At 39.9% G+C, this 20,757-nt stretch overlaps 1 protein-coding gene across 1 annotated transcript in view; it reads left to right on the forward strand.

The window, feature by feature from the left end:
* The window catches only part of ETFA (electron transfer flavoprotein subunit alpha), a 112,914-nt gene that overhangs the window by 7,335 nt on the left and 84,822 nt on the right, over positions 1-20,757 (forward strand). The window contains exons 2-7 of the mRNA XM_017858022.1: positions 9,649-9,795; positions 13,288-13,369; positions 13,474-13,556; positions 18,064-18,163; positions 19,840-19,950; positions 20,576-20,677. Of these exons, the coding sequence (XP_017713511.1) occupies positions 9,649-9,795; positions 13,288-13,369; positions 13,474-13,556; positions 18,064-18,163; positions 19,840-19,950; positions 20,576-20,677 (625 nt within the window). The remainder of the gene's footprint in view (positions 1-9,648; positions 9,796-13,287; positions 13,370-13,473; positions 13,557-18,063; positions 18,164-19,839; positions 19,951-20,575; positions 20,678-20,757) is intronic.

Below are 20,757 nucleotides of genomic sequence, written 5' to 3' on the forward strand. Positions count from 1 at the left end.
TTTTTTTTTTTTTTTTTTTTTTTGAGGTAGAGTTTTACTCTCTTGCCTAGGCTGGAGTGCAGTGGTGTGATCTTGACTCACTGCAGCCTCAACCTTCTAGGTTTAAATGATCCTTCCATCTCAGCCTTCCAAGTAGCTGAGACTACAGGAATGCATCACCACATCTGGCTAATTTTTTAATTTTTATCTTTCATAGAAACAGGGTCTTACTATATTGTCCAGGCTGGTCTCAAACTTCTGGGCCAATTTTAGGTTTGCAGGGTATCTGTGCAGATTTATTATGAGTAAATCGTGTGTCTTGGGGGTTTGGTGTACAGATTATTTTGCCGCCCAGGTAATGAACATAGCACCCAATAGGTATTTTTTTTATTCTCACCCTGCTCCCACCCTCCACCCTCAAATAGGCCCAGGTATCTATTGTTCCCTTCTTTGTATTCATATGTACTCGATGTTTGGCTGCCACTTACAAGAGAGAACATTCCATATTTGGTTTTTCTGTTCCTGCATTAATTCACTTAGGATAATGGCCTCCAGCACCGTCCATGTTGCTCTAAAGGACATGATCTCATTCTTTTTAATGGCTGTGTAGTTCCATGGTGTGTATATACCACATTTTCTTTACTCAGTCCATCCCCTGCATGGGCATCTAGGTTGATTCCATGTCTTTGCTATTGTGAATAGTGCTGCCATGAACATATGCGTGCATGTTTCTTTATGGTGGAATGGTTCATATTCCTTTGGGTATATACCCAATTATGGTATTACTGGGTTGAATGTTCTAAGTTCTTTGAGAAATCGCCACATTGCTTTCCACAGTGGCTGAACTAATTTACATTCTCACCAGCAGTATATAAGTGTTCCCTTTTCTCTGCAACCTCGCCAACATCTGTTGTTTTTTGAGTTTTAAATAATAGCCATTCTGACTGGTGTGAGATGTCTCATTGTGGTTTTTATTTGCATTTCTCTAATGATTAGTTATGTTGAGCATTTTTTTATGTGCTTATTGACCACATATGAGAAGTGTCTGTTGATGTCCATTGCCCATTTTTTAATAGGGTTGTTTTTTACTGTTGATTTAAGTTCCTTATAGATTCTGGTTATTAGACATTTGTCAGATGCATAGTTCGCAAATTTTTTTACCATTCTGTAGGTTGTCTGTTTACTTTGTTGATAGTTTAGTTTATTTTGCTGTGCAGAAGCTCTTTAGTTTAATTAGGTCTGTCTTGTAAATTTTTATTTTTGTTGCTATTGCTTTTGGAGTGTTCATCATGAAATCTTTGACAGGGCCTATGTCCAGAATGCCATTTCCTACATTTTCTTCTTGGATTTTAATAGTTCGAGGTCTTACATTTAAATTCTTTTTTTTTTTTTCCTGAGATGGAGTCTTGCTTTGTCTCCCAGCCTGGAGTGCAAGGGTGCAATCTCGGCTCACTGCAACCTCCGCCTCCTGGGTTCAAGCGATTCTCCTGCCTCAGCCTCCTGAGGAGCTGGGATTACAGGTGCCCGCCACCATGCCCAGCTAATTTTTGTATTTTTAGTAGAGACGATGGGGTTTCACCATGTTGACCACACTGATCTTGAACTCCTGACCTCAGGTGATCCACTTGCCTTGGCCTTCCAAAGTGCTGGGATTACAGTCATGAGCCACCACACCTGGCAGAAGTTTTTTTTTTTTTTTTAATTAGAGTTTAGCCTGTGTTGTAGTATACATTTGTAGTCCTAGCTACTCAGGAGGCTGAGGCAGGAGGATCCCTTGAGCCCAGGAGTTGGAGGCCAGCCTGGGCAACATAGCAAGACACTGTCTCTAAAAATAACATTTTTTGAAAATAGACTTTGTTTTTTAGAGCAGTTTTAGTTTCACAGCAAAATCCAGTGGAAAGTACAGAGAGTCCTCCTGGTCCACACACCCACAACCTCCTCCACTGTCAACATACAGCACCAGAGTTGTCCATTTGTTACAATTAATGAATTTACATTGACATCAGCATTGTCAAGAGTCCATAGTTTACATTAGGATTCGCTCTTTGTGTTGTACCTTCTATGAGTTTGGACAAATGTATAATGACCGGTATCTACCATTATTATATCATACAGAACAGTTTCACTGCCCCCACTCCTGCTCCCCCCAGAAAAAAACAAAAACAAAAGAACTCTATGCTTTGTTCTCCTAATCCCTGGCAGCCGCTGATCTTTTTCCTGTTTCTGTAGTTTTGCTTTTAGCAGAATGTCATATAGTTGGGATTAGACAGCATGTAGCCTTTTCAGACTGTTTTTTTTTCCACTAAGTAATATGCATTTAAGGTTCCTCCATGACTTTTCATTGCTTTTACTGCTGAATAAGATTCCATTGTATGAATATTTGTTCACCTACTGAAGGACATTTTGGTTGCTTCCAAGTTTTGGCAGTTATGGATAAAGCTGCTGTAGACATCTGGTTTTTGTGTGGACCTAAGTTTTCAACTCTTTTGGGTATGTACAAAGGAGTGCAGTCGCTGGATTGTATGGTAAGATTATGTTTAGTTTTGTAAGAAACTGCCAAACTGTCTTCCAAAGTGGCTGTACCAGTTTGCATTTTTACTAGCAATGAATGAGAGTTTGTGTTGTTCCACATCCTTACTAGCATTTGGTATTGTCAGTATTTTGGTTTTTTACCATTCTAATAAGTGTGTAGTGGTATCTCATTTTAATTTGCAGTTTCCTAGTGAGCATCTTTATGTTGAGCACCTTTTCATATGCTTTTTGGCCATTTTCTTTGGTGAGGTACCTGTTCAGATCCTTTCCCCTTGTTTAAATCGGGTTGTTCATTTCTTATGTTGAGTTTTAAGGGTTCTTTATATATTTTAGATAAGTCTTTTATCAGATATGTCTTTTGCACATATTTTGTTCCAGTCTATGGCTTGTCTTCTCATTCTTTTGATGAAGAGTGTTTTCTTGTTTTGTTTTTTTTATTTGGTTTGAGATGGAGTGTCTGTCACCTAGGCTGGAGTACAGTGATGCGATCTCAGCTCACTGCAACATCTGCCTCCAGGGTTCAAATGATTCTTGTGCCTGAGCCTCCCGAGTAGCTGGGACTATGGCGTGTGCCACCATGCCCAGCTAATTTTCGTATTTTTAGGAGAAATGAGGTTTCACTCTGCTAGCCAGGCTGGTCTGGAACTCCTGACCTCAGGTAATCCACCAGCCTTGGCCTCCCAAATTGCTGGGATTACAGGCGTGAGCCACTGCTCCTGGCCAATGAAGAGTTCTATAAAAACAATATTCAGTTCACTTATTGGGAGTCAGCTCTGTGCTGGTTACTAGAGTCAAGGGTTATAGAGGTAAGAAATATCAGACATTGCGGCCGGGCGTGGTGGCTAATGCCTGTAATCCCAGCACTTTGGGAGGCCGAGGCAGGTGGATCATGAGGTGAGGAGGTCAAGACCATCCTGGCTAACATGATGAAACCCCGTCTCTACTAAAAATACAAAAAAATTAGCCGGGCATGGTGGCGGGCGCTTGTAATCCCAGCTTCTCGGGAGGCTGAGGCAGGAGAATGGCGTGAACCTGGGAGGCAGAGCTTGCAGTGAGCCCAGATCACGCCACTGCACTCCAGCCTGGGCGATAGACCCAGACTCTGCCTCAAAAAGAAAAAAAAAAAATATGTCAGACGTTACTCCTGTACTCAGTATCAAAGGGGGACGACAAGACAATCAGGTGAATATAATCAGGTGTGATAAGTGCTGTAATAAAGGCAATTACAGGGTACCATGTTGGTGCTAGCAAAGCTAACTAGTCCGAGATGGTCCAAAGAAAGCTTTTAAGTGTAGCTAACATTTATTGAAGATTTAATATGTTCCAGGCATCATTCCAAGAGCTTTACATTTATTAATTTTACCCTCACAACAACTCTATGAGATATTAATATTATCATCATCTCCATTTTACAGTCAGAGAACTGAGGTACTGAGAAGTTATGGTGGATGTGGGATTCAAACCTGGGCAACGTGGCTGGCTTCAGAGCCTGTACCCTTTACCACTGCAACTGTACTAATGCTTTTTGGAGGAATTGACCTTCCAGCAGAAAACCTAAGGATGATTAATTGGAATTTAGTAGGGTAACAGGGAAAGAGGTCCACTAGGCAGAGGGAGCAATGTGTGGGAAGACTGGAAGTCTGAGAGAGCAGGGCAAGTTCAAGTATCTGAAAATTAGGAATAAATGGAGTGAGGGATATATGGTTAGGGAGGTAGATCAGGCCATAAAATAAACACATGGTAAACCAACCTAAGGAGTCTAGTTTACCATATCCAGAGGAGGCAGGAAGCAACAGTCGTGTTTTAAGCGGGGGAGAGTAACATGTTAGATTTGTGTCATGGAAAGATCACTGGGAGAAATGGATTGGTAGGAAGCAGAATTGTAGGTTAGAAAAGCTGGGGTGGGAGACTGTGTGGGATAATAGAGGAGAAGGATAATGGCCTGCACCAGAATATTGGCATTGACGATGGAGAGAAGTGAATGGATTTATGAGTAGCTCTCTTTAAAAGGAAGAATTGTTATGACTTGAGTGGTTGGTTAGATGTAAGTTTGAGAGAAAACCCAGAGATGATTCTCTGATCACGGTTTGGGCAGCTTGAAGTCTGGAGAAGTAGCAGTATAGGGGCTGGAGGAACAGAGGGAAAACATGAGTTAAGGTTTAAATTTGCTGAGATGGAAAGTGATGAGACAGGCAAGTTAAGCACTTAGATATACAGATGTAACCTTATTATAAGTCTAGCACTTAGGAAAGAGATTTGAACCCCATTTGAGATTTATGTATATAAAATATTTGAGCCATTCTTAGCACCGCGCCCGGCCGAGCCATTCTTATATAGGGGTGAAGTTAAGCCATGGAAGGCAGAAGGGAGTAGTCAGTAACTTCAAACATTGCTGAGATAACAAGTAAGGTGAAGCCTGAAAAGAGTTTGTTGGTAATTTGGGTGAGGGCAGAAACCAGATGCAAGTAATTGAGGAGTGAACGAGAATGGGGAATTAGAGAAGTTAGAGTGGAATGTGGGGTTGTGGCTTTTTAGCAGGATTGTTGTGAATGGGGAGAGGCTCAATCATGTTTAAGTGTTGATGAGAAGGAACCAGGGTAAAGGGAGAAGCTGGAGACATGACTGGGAAGTGCAGATTACAGAAAGTCTCTGAGTAGATGCGAGAGAGTGGAATCTAGATCCCAGATGAAGAGATTAGACCCGGGAGAAAGGATCCACAGCGGCTTCCATTGTGATAGGGCAAGGACAGGAATTTCTATGTTGAGTATCAGGAAAGGAAATCAGGTCCACCCTGATGGCTTCAGCTGTCATTATGCAGTAGGAAGTGAGGCTGCCTTCTAAGATTAGGGGGCAGAATGTGTTGGCTGTTTAAGAAACATCAGGAGGCAGGCATGGTGGCTCATGCCTGTAATCCCAGCACTTTGGGAGGCCAAGGTGGGAGGATCGTATGAGCCAAGGAGTTCAAGACCAGCCCGGGCAACATAGCAAGACCCTGTCTCTACAAAAAATAAATAATTGACTGGACATGGTGGCATGTACCTGTGGTCCCAGTGACTTGGGAGGCTGAAATGGGAAGAACGCTTGAGCCTGGGAGTCTGAAGCTGTAGAGAGCTATGATTGTGCCACTGTACTCAAGACTGGGTAACAGAGGGAGACCTTGTTTCTAAAAAAGAAAAAAAGAAGACAAACATCAGGAGAGGATATTTAAAATCATTGCTGCGGAGGGTGAGAGTGCCAACAAGGAAGTTGTGGTAGCATTGCTAGGCAGTTTAGAGAGCGCAGGTGAGGCTGGTGGCTAAGAATTTATGGGTGGCATGGGCCTGCATAGTTAATTTTTATTTAAATAGCAGTGTTTGAAGAGGTTGAGATTCCTTTTGAGGCAATTACCTCATTAAGTATTTCAATAGTTATCTTTAAATGTTTTAAGAATTTGGCTCCTTTTCCTCTCATAACTATTGTTAAAAGAGGATCGATCCTAAAGTGTAGAGAGGCAATGGGTTATAAAATAATAAAATGAAAATTTGTTCTCCTTTAAAACCTTTTCAATACTGGACATGCCATTTTTTTTTTTTTTTTTCTCCTTTAGTCATCTTCTATACTACTTTCTAACCTTAAAATGGATTTTAGAGTTATAGAATTTTTAGAGTAGGGAAGAGGTCTTTTGAGATCAATGTTTTTCTTCTGACAATGCTATTTTTTTCTTTTTTAAGCGTGAAGAATGTTTTGCCAAGTGAAATCTTACAGGAATGACCCATGGTATAAAACGCTAAAAATGGTGGTGATTTTGGATGTGGGTGCTTGGTAATTAGGAACTCCAAACTCTGGAGTCCAGACTACTTGGACTTAGAAATAACCTGACTCTGCTTCCTACCTGTGTAGCTGCTAAGCTTCCAGTTTCCTCATATGTGAAGTTGGAGTAAATACTAGTACCTCCATCATAGACTTTGTAGGAAATTTTAAATAAGATACTATGTTAAAACTGCTTAGTACAGTGCCCCATCAATGTTAAGTTTGGTTAATCTGGTTAAAGCAAAGTTGGGTAGGGGGTTATTCTAGGCAGCTGTAGATGCCTAGTCCCTACCTTATCCCATGTGGTGGCTCCTGAGATGGCTTCCTAAGAACCTTATATAGATGCAGTTTGAAATCTCTAACCTGGCTGGGCGCGGTGGCTCAATCTGTAAATTCCGCCTGGACTTTGGGAAGGCTGAGGGCAGGCCAGATCATTTGAGGTCAGGAGTTCCAAAGGCCCAGCCTGGCCACATGGTGAAACTCCCTCCCCTACTAAAAAATGGCAAAAAATTAGGCTGGGTGTCATAGTGCATGGCCTGTATCCCAGCTACCTGGCAGGCCCTGAAGCAGGAGAAACGCTCCGAACGCTGGAAGGGAGCAGGTTGCAGTGAGTCAAGAGCACGCCCACTGACTCTGGCCCTGGGCAACGAGCGAGAATCTCTCAAAAAAAAAAAAAAAAAAAAAATCTCTAATCTGATTCATCCTCCCTAAAATGCAGATGGGCTTTAGAATTGTAGAATAACATGTTTAAAGGTTCGGCCAATTTCTTCTGCTCTAGTTACGCACACAACCATTATGCTGAATTAGCCAGCATAACCATGGCCAGAGGCTATAGGCTTCCCCTCCTAGGTGGTATCTGAGAAATGGAAATGTAAAACATTGAATTAGAAGGAAGTTTAATATTTTAAAAATTATAAAGGAGTCCAATAAAATAGAGTACGTTTATGATGTATATAATGCTTAGTAAAAAATTGATCAAGATAGAATGGACTCGAGTGAGTGCGTTCTTAAATATAGTTCTTTTGTTGTTTATGGGCCTTATAAATCTAATTTTGATAAATCTTTTAAAAGTATATAATCTCCAGTTGGAAGTTCTAAAAGCTTGAATATTCCTTAGAAACTACTTAATTTATCTTATGATGAACTATAATTTACAGCAAGTGTGGGCCTTCTGGCCACCAAATCTTAGATTTATTCTTCCAAATGGTGATGGAAATCTCAATTTTTATAGCAAATGATGTGTGAAACATAAATCAAAATATGATGTTGGATATATATCATTGGTAATAAATAGGCTTGTTAGCTCGGCAATTCTTGTGAAATGTGATTTAATAATAAATTTATTATTTTTTATTTTTAATTAATTTTATAATTATTAATTAATTTATTACCCCAAAGTAATAACTTACTTTGGGTCTTAATTACAAAATCCTTTCCAAAATATGGTGCTCTTCCAGTGAAAAAAGAAAAGGTACCATATAATTAATTCTGCAGATATTCATTGGAAAAGAAATATTGTATTTGATTCTGGGGATGCAAAATACAAACAGGTATGGTATTTACTTTCTTTTTTTTTGAGACAGAGTCTCGCTCTGTCGCCCAGGCTGGAGTGCAGTGGCCGGATCTCATCTCACTGCAAGCTCCACCTCCCGGGTTTACGCCATTCTCCTGCCTCTGCCTCCCGGGTAGCTGGGACTACAGGCGCCTGCCACCTCGCCCGGCTAGTTTTTTGTATTTTTTAGTAGAGGCGGGGTTCACCGTGTTAGCCAGGATGGTCTCAATCTCCTGACCTCGTGATCCACCCGTCTCGGCCTTCCAAAGTGCTGGGATTACAGGCTTGAGCCACTGCACCCGTCCGGTATTTGCTTTCTAAGAACTTTCATTTCATTCCAGGAATTGTCCTGACTTCCCTTCAATTCACACCCTCCTTTTAAGTTTCCAACTCTGGGTAAATTTCATGCTATGCTTTCTTCACTCCAACTCCAGAGCTTAAGGTTATTGCTGAGTTAAGCCACACAACCACGCCATTTGATCCACAGTTCCTCTTTTTCTCACTTTTCTTTGCCATTTTCCACAAGAATAGTTCCAGTATTTTATTTTTTCCTCATGCCTATGGTGCCATTCCTCATCTTTTCACATGATAGGAACACCTGAACTTCCTTCCTTTCTTCCCCACTTGACTCTGCTTCATGATCTGTAGCCTTCAACATTTTGGATCTCTTCATTATTTGAAAAACTGTTCTATTTTATAATTGTATGTGAGCAAGTCTAATTTCCTGTGAAATATTTGAGCACAGGGACCATTCTTGTTCATCTCTGTGTTCCTTGTGTTTGAAATTATTTCACATGACCATGAGTGATTGGTGGTTTCTTGATCGTCTGCATTAGATAGGGCTGGATATTGGTTGGTTCCAGTATACTGTCTGCAAGCTTCCTTTTTTGAATCCAGAAGCATATTTGAACAGTCAAAACCTGGCAAAATTGCTATTTAGTGTCATATTTTAAAAACACATTTCCATTATCAATTATTTTGGTACTGAATGCATTTTGACTGAAGCAATAGGGATCAACTTTTGTGACTGATTTCAAACCTATTATTTCTGATTATACTGTACTCCTGTACTGTAGGAGTACAGTATGTATGTAACCGAATGTAATTGGTAGTAGAATTTGACCAGTTCCTAGTTAGGTAGTTAATATGTTCTAAGAAATTTACATTTATTTATATAGTAGTTTCTTATCAGATGTAGATAGTGGGAAAGTTGTTTTGAAGTAATTAAACATTTTTCCTAACAATAGAAGGCTAATTTGCGTTTTATTTTTATTAGATAAGAATATTAGTAGGCCATGTGCGATGGCTTACGCCTGTAATTCCAGCACTTTGGGAGCCTGAGGCAGGCGGATCACGAGGTCAGGAGATGGAGACCATCCTGGCTAACACAGTGAAACCCTGTCTCTACTGAAAGTACAAAAACAAAATTAGCTGATGTGTTGGTGGGCGCCTGTAGTCCCAGCTACTCGGGAGGCTGAAGCAGGAAAATGACATGAACCTGGGAGGCGGAGCTTGCAGTGAGCCATCATCGCGCCACTGCACTCCAGCCTGGGTGACAGAGCAAGAGTCCGTCTCAAAAAAAAAAAAAGAAAAGAAAAAAAGAATATTAGTAGTACAGTGGTAGACACAAATAGCTAGATTTTTGATATTGAACAAGTATTTTATAAATAAATTTATAGAACAATATTGTGTACAGAATAGTTTTCTTTAAAACTTACATGCTTAACAATTAGAGTAAAAAAAACCTGTGATAACATTCTTTACCTTTTTTTTTTTCTCCTTTTTTCTCTTTTTAGGCCTCATTGCTACGATTTCAGAGTACCCTGGTAATAGCTGAGCATGCAAATGATTCCCTAGCACCCATTACTTTAAATACTATTACTGCAGCCACACGCCTTGGAGGTGAAGTGTCCTGCTTAGTAGCTGGAACGAAATGTGACAAGGTGAGAAATTTTTAAGGTCAGCCATAGCAAATATAATCTCCATCAAGAGACAGGAAAAGATGACAACAGAGAATTATGTTGAGGACTGTAACCCAAACTGGTCTCTAATCCTCATTAAATGGCCAGTGTCACAGCCATTACTATGTGTGAAAAAGGAACTAAAAGATTTCCTCACTAAGTATTTTATCTTTTGAAATGAGGTAGAATACTTGATTTAGTTCCACTGGCACCATCATGTGCCATCAGGTACCAAGTAGAATGATAATATTTGAGTCCCCTTAGAGGTTAATAGCTGATCTCTTTTTTGTGTTGATGAATATACTTGCTAATTGCTTCTAATTCCTGAAAGTGGTAAATCTGGACAATGTATTATGGATGTTAATTTTTAATTGGTAGAAGAATTTGAATGTTAAGTACTATTCTTCCCAAACTCTAGCTGGTACTAAAAGATGTTCTTGGTTTTTGTTGTTGTTGTTGTTGTTGTTATTGTTGTTGTTATTGTTGAAATCAGATGATAACAGCTTGGGACACTAACCCTCTAGAAAGGTGCTAGGATATGATTTGCAGGGTCTGTGCCACTGAGCTGCAATGTAGATGAGTGCTTCAATTAAGCTTACATAGCTTGAGCCACCAGTTCCCTCTCACATGGTATAGGAGTTGCTGAGCGTGTAGTTGGGGGCTTAAACTTCATAGAGGAATAAATCTGAAGGGAGTATGTTTTGAGGATTTTGTGTTTTATTAAATAAATGATGCTGGCCGGGCACGGTGGCTTATGCCTGTAATCTCAGGACTTTGGGAGGCTGAGGTGGGTGGATCACTTGAGGTCAGGTGTTTGAGACCAGCCTGGGCAACATGGTGAAACCCTGTCTCTACTAAAAATATGAAAATTAGTGGTGCGTGCCTGTAGTCCCAGCTACTTGGAAGGCTGAGGCACGAGAACCACTTGAACCTGGGTGGCAGAGGTTGCAATAAGCATAGATTGTACCACTGCACTCCAGCCTGGGTGACAAAGTGAGACTGTCTCAAAAAATATATTAAAAATAACAATAATTCAGAGCATGTAAGAATGCAGGTTCATACTGCTGGTGTTGCTTCTAATTTTTTACGTGAAATTGATATCTTAAAAGAACATATGGCCGGGCGCGGTGGCTCAAGCCTGTAATCCCAGCACTTTGGGAGGCCGAGACGGGCGGATCACGAGGTCAGGAGATCGAGACCATCCTGGCTAACACGGTGAAACCCCGTCTCTACTAAAATACAAAACTAGCCGGGCGAGGTGGCGGGCGCCTGTAGTCCCAGCTACTCGGGAGGCTGAGGCAGGAGAATGGCGTAAACCCGGGAGGCGGAGCTTGCAGTGAGATGAGATCCGGCCACTGCACTCCAGCCCGGGCGACAGAGCGAGACTCCGCCTCAAAAAAAAAAAAAAAAAAAAAACATTTTTTGGTGGGTTTATGTTTAGTTATGTGGGTTTCTTTACCCAATTCCTGCTAACAACTATAGAATCTTACATAGTTGATACAGCCACAATGTGTGATGTGTGATGGCTAAGCTATCTATTTGTATGTATGTATTAGCCACAGTATATGATGGCTAAGCCATCTTTTTGGTTTCCCTGTTTTTGGATATGTAGGAATTTGTGATTTGTTGTTTGTTTTGCTGTGATTTAAAGTAATTATTGTAATGTTACTGTAAAAATACTTTGATACTTTATACTACTTTGAGAAGAATCAAAATAGAAATCATCTTCTGTACTCAGTTACAATCCTAACCTGTCATGTTCTAATTTTAAAGAAAACAACCAGTACCCGTATGAAGAGATCATTAATAGAGTTCAGCTTTATAGCATTTTATTCAGCTATTTGTCATAAACAGCAAGTTATTCTTCTGTATAATGCCAGCAGTTTTGCCAGTAAAACAAGAGAGTTTCAATGGGAAAATTCTGCCCCATTTTCTATCCCATGCTGCTATGCAGCTACATTGCAATTAACTGAGTTTCTTAATTGGGAATTCTCTTAAAGTTTGAGAAGCTAAATTCTGCTGCATCCATAATAAAGGGCCTCTGTAGTACAAAATGGTATGCCGGTGAACACTTGGTTTAGCAGAGGTATTTTTGCAGTGCGTCCTTTCTTCAGTGAATATTGTTGCAAGCTAACAGTTCATATGAGGGTAGCAGAAGGCACAGCCTTTTAATCCTACTCATCAGTGAATCAATGAATCAGTTTGGAGGTAAACAAGGGGACAGAAGACGATAGTGTGACTGATATGACTTAGCTAAAGTGGAAACCAGCCATGATGTAATAAAGATACTTAAAAAGGGGAAATCTAATTGCCTTCTGAATATAGAAAATCTGAATGATCACAAAGCTTTCTCAGAACCCCATTCTGATTCCAAACAGGAAAAATGAAGAATTAAAATAGGAAATATTTTGCTTTGTCATAGATAAATATGTGTATGTGGGCAGGAACTCAGAGGTTGACAATGCGATGTTACTGAGAGAACTTCATTTTCACCATTTCCAGGATATTGAACTTACACTTGGATTGAACCAAAAGTAAAAAGCACAATTTATAACTAAATTTGAATAAAGAGCCATGTTGATTTTGGTTTGTCAATTAGCACTTTTCTTTTTCAAGGCAGGAATTTTGTTGAAATGCTTGGTAGTTGGACAGTGTAAGGTCAGTCAGTAGTAAGATCTATTGGCATTAGATTTTCTTTGTTAAGGAATGTATTTTAATTTTTTTTTTTTTTTGAGGTGGAGTCTCGCTCTGTCGCCCAGGCTGGAGTGCAGTGGCCGGATCTTAGCTCACTGCAAGCTCCGCCTCCCGGGCTTTACGCCATTCTCCTGCCTCAGCCTCCCGAGTAGCTGGGACTACAGGCGCCCGCCACCTCACCCGGCTAGCTTTTGTATTTTTTAGTAGAGACGGGGTTTCACCGTATTAGCCAGGATGGTCTCGATCTCCTGACCTCGTGATCTGCCCGTCTCGGCCTCCCAAAGTGCTGGGATTACAGGCTTGAGCCACCGCGCCCGGCCCTTAATATTTAAATTCTTTTTTTTTGTTTGTTTGTTTGAGACGGAGTTTCACTCTTTTGGCCAGTCTGGAGTAAAGTGGTGTGATCTTGGCTCACTGTAACCTCTGCCTCCTGGGTTCAAGTGATTCTTTTGCCTCAGTCAACCAAGTAGCTGGGATTACAGGCACCCGCCACCATGCCTAACTAATTTTTGTATTTTTAGTAGAGATGAGGTTTCACCATGTTGGCCAGGCTGGTCTCAAACTCCTGACTCCAGTGATCCGCCTGCCTCAGCCTCTCAAAGTGCTGGGTGTACAGGCTTGAGCCAGAATATATTTTAATTCTTAACTGGCCCTTTTGCTAATAAGAATAATTTTTACAGTTGGCCATTAAGATTTTATGATCTGTTGATATTTATAGTGATGGCTTTATTTGTATATTTCTGATAGATGGATAATTAGGAACTTATCTTTTAATCACAGGTGGCACAAGATCTCTGTAAAGTAGCAGGCATAGCAAAAGTTCTGGTGGCTCAGCATGATGCGTACAGAGGCCTACTTCCAGGTGAGGTTTTCCAGTGGAAAAAAATGTCATGTGTAAATTATGCTTGAATATATGATTATGAAAGTATTCCAAAATATTTTTTATCAAATGTGTTTAATTCTCAGAGGAACTGACACCATTGATTTTGGCAACTCAGAAGCAGTTCAATTACACACACATCTGTGCTGGAGCATCTGCCTTCGGAAAGGTGAGAAGGTTGAGAATGTGGAATCTGATGTCACTGCTTGAAGGGGTTAGATTTCATTGTGCTGAAAGTGCGCAACAGACTGTTTATATAGCCAATCTGGATTTATCTGAATTGATGTGGTCGTTTTGCTAAAATTTATTCTTTCAAGATTTTGTCAAAATTTTCTATTAAAAAACTACCATTTCCAGGTTTTCAAATTAAGTTGTGGAGAAAACTCTAATTAGGCTATTATTTTAAAATTTTCTGCATTTAAAAGTAATGATGAATTCTGCTTGCATGTGAGAGAGAGCGAGTGAGCAAACGAACAAGAGTCATTTGTATTAGTAGCCCATTTTAAGAGATGGTTTATTTGGGTGGCTGATGGATATCTAGAAAAGCCAAATTTTATCTACATGGGGAATTTGGAAAGGGCTGTGTGGTGGTTGAAGACATCCTTAAGGTAAAGAAAGCTGTAATCTGATCATGTGCATTATGATGTGTCTGAAGAATGAGTGTGTTACCAGATGGGTAGCGGTCTACATAAAGTTACAAATGGGGGGAGGAGTGTAATGGGAGCCTAAGAAAAGGAATTTGTCGTGGATTTTTCTTGCTCTCTGTGGCCGTGAGTGTTATCTTAGCTCTCTTTTCTTTTATTCCATTCTTAATAAGGTGTCATTTTTAGTCTTTATTTTTACTTTTTTTTTTTTTTGTTTTGAGTTGGTGTCTTACTTTGTCGCCCAGGCTGGAGTGCAGCAGCATGATCTCAGCTCACTGCAACCTCCATCTCCTGGATTCAAGCCATTCTCCTGCCTCAGCCTCCCGTAGCTGGGATTATGGGTGTGTGCCACTATACCTGGCTAATTTTTGTGTTTAGTAGAGACAGGGTTTCGCCGTGTTGAACAGGGTGGTCTGACCTCACGTGATCTGCCTGCCTCAGCCTCGCTCTGTTGCCCAGACTGGAGTGCAGTGGCACGATTGTAGCTCAACATACCCTCCAGCTTGTGGGCTCAAACGATCCTCCTATCCTAGCCTTCTGAGTAGCTAGGACTACAGGTACATGCCACCATGCCCGGCTAATTTTTAAATTTTTTGTATAAATGTAGTCTCCCTATGTTGTTCAGGCTGGTGTTAAACTCCTGGCCTCTAGTCATCCTCTCATTTCAACCTCCCAAAGTGCTAGGATTACAGACATGAGCCCCTGTGCTTAGCCTATTTTTACTTTTAAAAATTGTGAAATAAGTTATACACAAATACATCCTTATTAGGAAGAATGCATGTAGTACAGCAGTGTGCAGAGCAAGGTGTCAAAGTCCTGCTTTCTTATTCCCAGCTCACCCTCCGCTCTTTAGGAGTATAGCTATTAACAATTGTACATTGTTTTAGGCCTCCTTCTGTGGATTTTTAAATTACAGTACATATACAGCTATATATTTTTTACTTCTAAAATGGAATAATATGGCATGAATTGTTTTGTGACTAGTAGCTTTTACTTGAGAGTATGACTTGGGCAGGGTGCGGTGGCTGACGCCTGTAATCCCAGCACTTTGGGAGGATCGTCTGAGCCCAGGAGTTCTAGACCAACCTGGGCAATACAGTGAGACCTCATCTCTACAAAAAAAAAAAAAAAAAAGAAAAATAAATAAATAAATAAATAAATAAATTAGCTGAGTATGGAGGTGCATGCCTGTGGTCCCAGCTGCTTGGGAGGCTAAGGTGGGAGAATTGCTTGAGCCCAGAAGGTTGAGGCTGCAATAAGCTGAGATCACACTGCTGCACTCTAGCCTGTGCTCCAGGGTGACAGAGCAACACCATCTCAAAAGAAAAAAAAAAAGTATGACTTTGGCTCAAAATGTTTCTCTCTTTTTTATGGCTGCATAAGATTCCATATTTAGTTAAGGACAGTTAACTTGTTTCCAGTTTTTTGCATTTATATACTTTGCTGCAAGAAAACATGCTCATGGGTGTATCTGTGTACACATCGGCTGGAATTTATTTACGTTAGAGTTCTAGAAGTGAAATCACTGAGTCAAATGCTATGTGGTTTAAAAAATTTGATACCTATTTCTTAATTGCCAACACTTGGTAGTATACATTTTAACATTTTTCCCCCAGTCTGATGGGTGAAAAAATTTTTGTGTGGACCATTCTGTCTCTGAGAGTTGTGATTGTATATTGGATGATTTAAATAATTTCATGAGCCTTGAGTTTCCTTCTATGATGACAGTTCACCTAACAGATTGTTAGACCATGAAAGGGTGTTTGTCATTAGCTAGATTTTAGTACTCTGGCCGTGATTGCTATGTTGTGACAGATGGGAGTTTTGAGAATAAGGGTCACATAATAGTAGCTGGTCATGCGGCCTGTAAATGGGTTTTGAATGAGAAACGTCTATCAGAAGAAGCCAAACAATTTGCCGTATGATAGTCCTTCACCAGCTGTGGTTTTGAGATAACACACTTTTATACTTGTCTACTAGAATTTTAAAATGTCATTTGTATGCACAAAAAGAACTCAATTATTGCTTCTCCTTCCCAGAAACCATGCAGGCAGCCTGTTGGATGGGATATATTTTTAATAGGATAGATATTTGTGTACCATCCACCCTCAGAACATTAAGATGGAAGACCAGATTCAGGAAAACATACTTTTAAGTACCATGGTAAAATTTCTTGAAGATATGTTAAGAGATAATGAAAATACAAAAGACATTAAATTTTGAGCAATTTAGAAATTTCTAAAACTTTAAAAAGAGGCAAAGTCTGCATAACATAAAATTTGTAAGATAATCTGTTCAGCCAAGTAACTATTCCAGTAATAATTCCTGAACAGTTAAAGAAGGTGGTTCAGGAGGAGGATTACTTACTGAAGCTAACTTTAAATACTGACAAATCTGGGTTTTAAACCAGATTAAGTAGGTGCTTCAGGATGGGCATGGTGGCTCATGCCTGTAATCCCAGCACTTTGAGAGGCCAAGGCAGGAGGATCAGTTGCGGCCAGGAATTCGAGACCAGCCTGGACAACAAAGCAAGACCCCGTCTCTACAGAAAAAAAACAAAACATAAACAAAAAAAATGAGCTAGGTGCGGTAGCGTGCGCCTGTAGTCCCAGCTACTCAGGAGGCCGAGGCAGAATAATCTCTTGAACCCAGGAGTTCAAGGTTACAGTGAGCTATGATCACACCACTGCAACTTCAGCCTGGGTGACAAAATGAGACCCTGTTTCCAAAAAAAAAAAAAAAAAAAAAAGAAGAAGTAACTGGGACTTGGGGAACTGTGACTTTCCCAAGGGTTCCTGCTACTAAGGACAAAGTTAGCACATGCATCTATTTCAGTACAAGCACAAGAACACACCTTTAATTTATTTTGTTGCTTTTAAATACGTACTACACAGACTGTTCTTCAGGTTAGTGTTATTTTCTTTTTTCTTTTCTTTTGAGGCAGAGTCTCGCTCTGTCACCCAGGCTGGAGTGCAGTGGTACGATCTCAGCTCACTGTAACCTCCGTCTCCCAGGTTCAAGCAATTCTCATTCTCATGCCTCAGTCTCCTGAGTGGCTGGGACTACAGGCATACACCACCATCCCCAGCTAATTTTTTGTATTTTTAGTAGAGATGGTGTTTCACCATGTTGGCTACATTGGTCTCAAACTCCTGGCCTCCTGGTCTCAAACTCAGCCTCCCAAAGTGCTGGGGTTACAGGCATCAGCCACTGTACCTGGCCTTATTATTTTTTTGTGCAATATCAATTTAAACAAAAGGTAAAATATCTGCTTTGAATGTTTTTATATACATTAAGTTAATATATACGAGCATAATCTTTTTCAGTATTTGAGAATTTTACCACTCTTCTAAATTTGTTCTGTCTTTTCTTATCTAAATTCAGTAGTCCACAACTGTCACACTTGGTAATTGATGTTTATTAAAGTAAATTTCATATGTCATAATTCAATATGTTGCATTAAGGTGGCTTAATACTTTGAAACTCATATGACTCTTAATGTAGTTAGAGTCATGGTAGGTACTCAATCTCAAAGCCTATTTAAAAAGCTGTACTTGGGCTGGGCGTGGTGGCTCAAGCCTGTAATCCCAGCACTTTGGGAGGCCGAGACGGGTGGATCACGAGGTCAGGAGATCGAGACCATCCTGGCTAACACGGTGAAACCCCGTCTCTACTAAAAAAAATACAAAAAACTAGCCGGGCGTGGTGGCAGGCACCTGTAATCCCAGCTACTCGGGAGGCTGAGGCAGGAGAATGGCGTAAACCCGGGAGGCGGAGCTTGCAGTGAGCTGAGATCCGGCCACTGCACTCCAGCCTGGGTGACAGAGCGAGACTCCGTCTCAAAAAACAAAACAAACAAAACAAAACAAAAAAAGCTGTACTTGAAGTTGTATATCCAAAGGTGCACATGAAATATAAAATATTTGAATTAAAATTTCTATAGAATATGCATTTAAAAATGTGTCATTACTGATTATGTATAGTCATCCATCACTGTGTATGTGTGTAACTCACTGCTTGTTTTGCTTTTAGAACCTTTTGCCCAGAGTAGCAGCCAAACTTGAGGTTGCCCCAATTTCTGACATCATTGCAATCAAGTCACCTGACACATTTGTGAGAACTATTTATGCAGGTGAGTACTCAAGATAATTAATCAACATGTTAAATTTTAGTGAAAAGCATAAATTAATCTTGAAGGTAAATTTTAAATCAAGCCATACAATTGCTTTAAGTGGACCATCTTAAAGGTTTCTGAGGAAAATTTTAGTCTAGAATTGCTGGTGGCCCTTAACATGGCATTCTCTTTGATGGATCTCAAGCACAGTGATTTCCTGCCTGTTTATTGAGTTTGTAGAGTGATATTTTCCTAGTGGTCAATAAAAATTAGATTCACTATTTAATATATTTTGTAAGTGGTACCTGGAAAAGCAAAACTGTAAAAAAAATAGTTTCTCTTTTTTTTTTTTTTTTGAGGCGAGTCTCGCTCTGGTCGCCCGGACTGGAGTGCATTGACCAATCTCAGGCTCACTGCAAGCTCCGATCCTCCCGGGTTTTCGCCATTCTCCTGCCTCACTCCTGAGTAGCTGGGACTACAGGGCCCCGCCACCTCGGCCTGGCTAGTTTTTGTATTTTTAGTAGAGACGGGGTTTCACCCGTGTTAGCCAGGATGGTCTCAATCTCCTGGACCTCGTGATCCGCCCGTCTTGGACCTCCAAAGTGCTGGGATTACAGGCTTGAGCCACCGCGCCCGGCCAAAAATAGTATTCTAAATCTTTGCTTCTTCTACTTCATTTCCATCAGCATTAAAAAATTCATTTTAGCCAGCTGCAGTGGCTCGTGCCTATAATCCCAGCACTTTGGCAGGCTGAGGTGGGAGGATTACTTGAACTCAGGAGTTCGAGGCTATCCTGGGCAACATAATAAGACCCCATCTCAAAAAATAAATAAATAAATAAAAAATTAGGCATGGTGGCATGTGCCCGTAGTCATAGATACTTGGGAGGCTGAGGTGGGAGGATTGCTTGAGCCAGAAGGTCAGGGCCATAGTGAGTTGTAATCTTGCCACAGCACTCCAGCCTGGGCAACAGAGCAAGACCCTGTCTCAAGAAAAAAAGAAAATAAATTCATTTCAGTGTCTCTTCAGTTGATTGATCTTTTGCTTAGCAAACTGTTCTCTAGTGGGGTTGGAGAAGGCAGTGAACTCTTCGTTTTTTTTCTGATTAAAGTTACGTATTTCACTATAAATGGCTATTTCTCAAATTAGACTTTTCATCTTCCATAATGTTTGTGGGAAAAAATTTTGTCATGGTTTAGGTTACTGTTAATGTGATAGCTAATCCAGAGTGTCTCAAATCCTCTTATAATCTTGGCACATCCATACCCGTTCTTTATGACCTGTTGTGTTTTCAAGATATTCCTCCTTCAGCATGCATAGTAGCTACATTCTTATTAAGTTGTTGCAGCTCATAGTTTTGAGTTACTGATTGTATTGTTTTTGGAGAAGGAAGCTTTGTTCATATTCCTTTTAGGGGTGTAATGTACCTCTTAGTGTGGATGCCTGTTCCAGTTTCTTCCTTCTAGGCATGGTAGTACCTGTCCTGCTTTTAAAGACATCCAGGGTTATACAAATGTCTACTGATATGTTTCTTCACTGTTACGGTCCACTTTTTCCTATACTTATTAGCGTTAGAAGACAACTGGTCAAGAGTTATTTCTTGCCTTGTCTATGAAGTAAATTCCAAGCATCAAAGGAATGCTAGTTTTGTTGCCTTTTGTTGTTGCTTTTAAGAAATAGATTGTATGTTTCAGGAAATGCTCTATGTACAGTGAAGTGTGATGAGAAAGTGAAAGTGTTTTCTGTCCGTGGAACATCTTTTGAAGCTGCAGCAACAAGTGGCGGTAGTGCCAGTTCAGAAAAGGGTGAGTGTTCATTTGGAGTTTTTTGGTTTTTCTTATTTTTTTAATTCATAGAGTGTATTATAATGAGAGATTACCTCTGCTTACATTTCTAATGCATAGTATTTGAAAGTTCAATTTAAATGATATTCCCAAGCTTATATAAAAATAATAAATATATATAACTTGCATCTTTTTTCACATTATCTTTGGTACTAGGATAGTTGCTTTGGTAGATCAAGGGAGTGGGAGACAGGATCTATTAAGATTAAGCTTTTTTACTCTTGTCGCTGTTTCCTATTATATTTGGGTGATTCAATATAACAGAAGAATGTAACAGTAAACATGTGGAGGGTGTTACACTTTAACATGTATAGTGTCTCATTTGAACCTCATAGAAAGAAAGTTATTCCATATTCAGACTCAGAGAATTAAATGATTTCTCGAGTCATACAACTAATGTGGCAAAGACTGGAATCTAGTCTCCTTAAGTCTTTCCATCGTCAGAGAGAATTAATTAGGAGCACTGAAAATTCACATTAATTAAATTTCATGGAATTATATACTTGTGTGTTTCTCTTGAAAATAATTATTGTTATAGAACTTGAAATCATAGTCGTTGTTTTATTATATGTGTTAATGTATGCAGCATCAAGTACTTCACCAGTGGAAATATCAGAGTGGCTTGACCAGAAATTAACAAAAAGTGATCGGCCAGAGCTAACAGGTGCCAAAGTGGTGGTATCTGGTGGTAAGTGAAATATTAATCTTAAAAGATGTAAACTTAAAGTACTTCGATTTTTTTTTTTTTTTTTTTTTTTTTTATTATTT

The sequence above is a fragment of the Rhinopithecus bieti genome, unplaced genomic scaffold, assembly GCF_001698545.2.
Source record: "Rhinopithecus bieti isolate Rb0 unplaced genomic scaffold, ASM169854v2 scaffold_47256, whole genome shotgun sequence".
Lineage (NCBI taxonomy): Eukaryota > Metazoa > Chordata > Mammalia > Primates > Cercopithecidae > Rhinopithecus > Rhinopithecus bieti.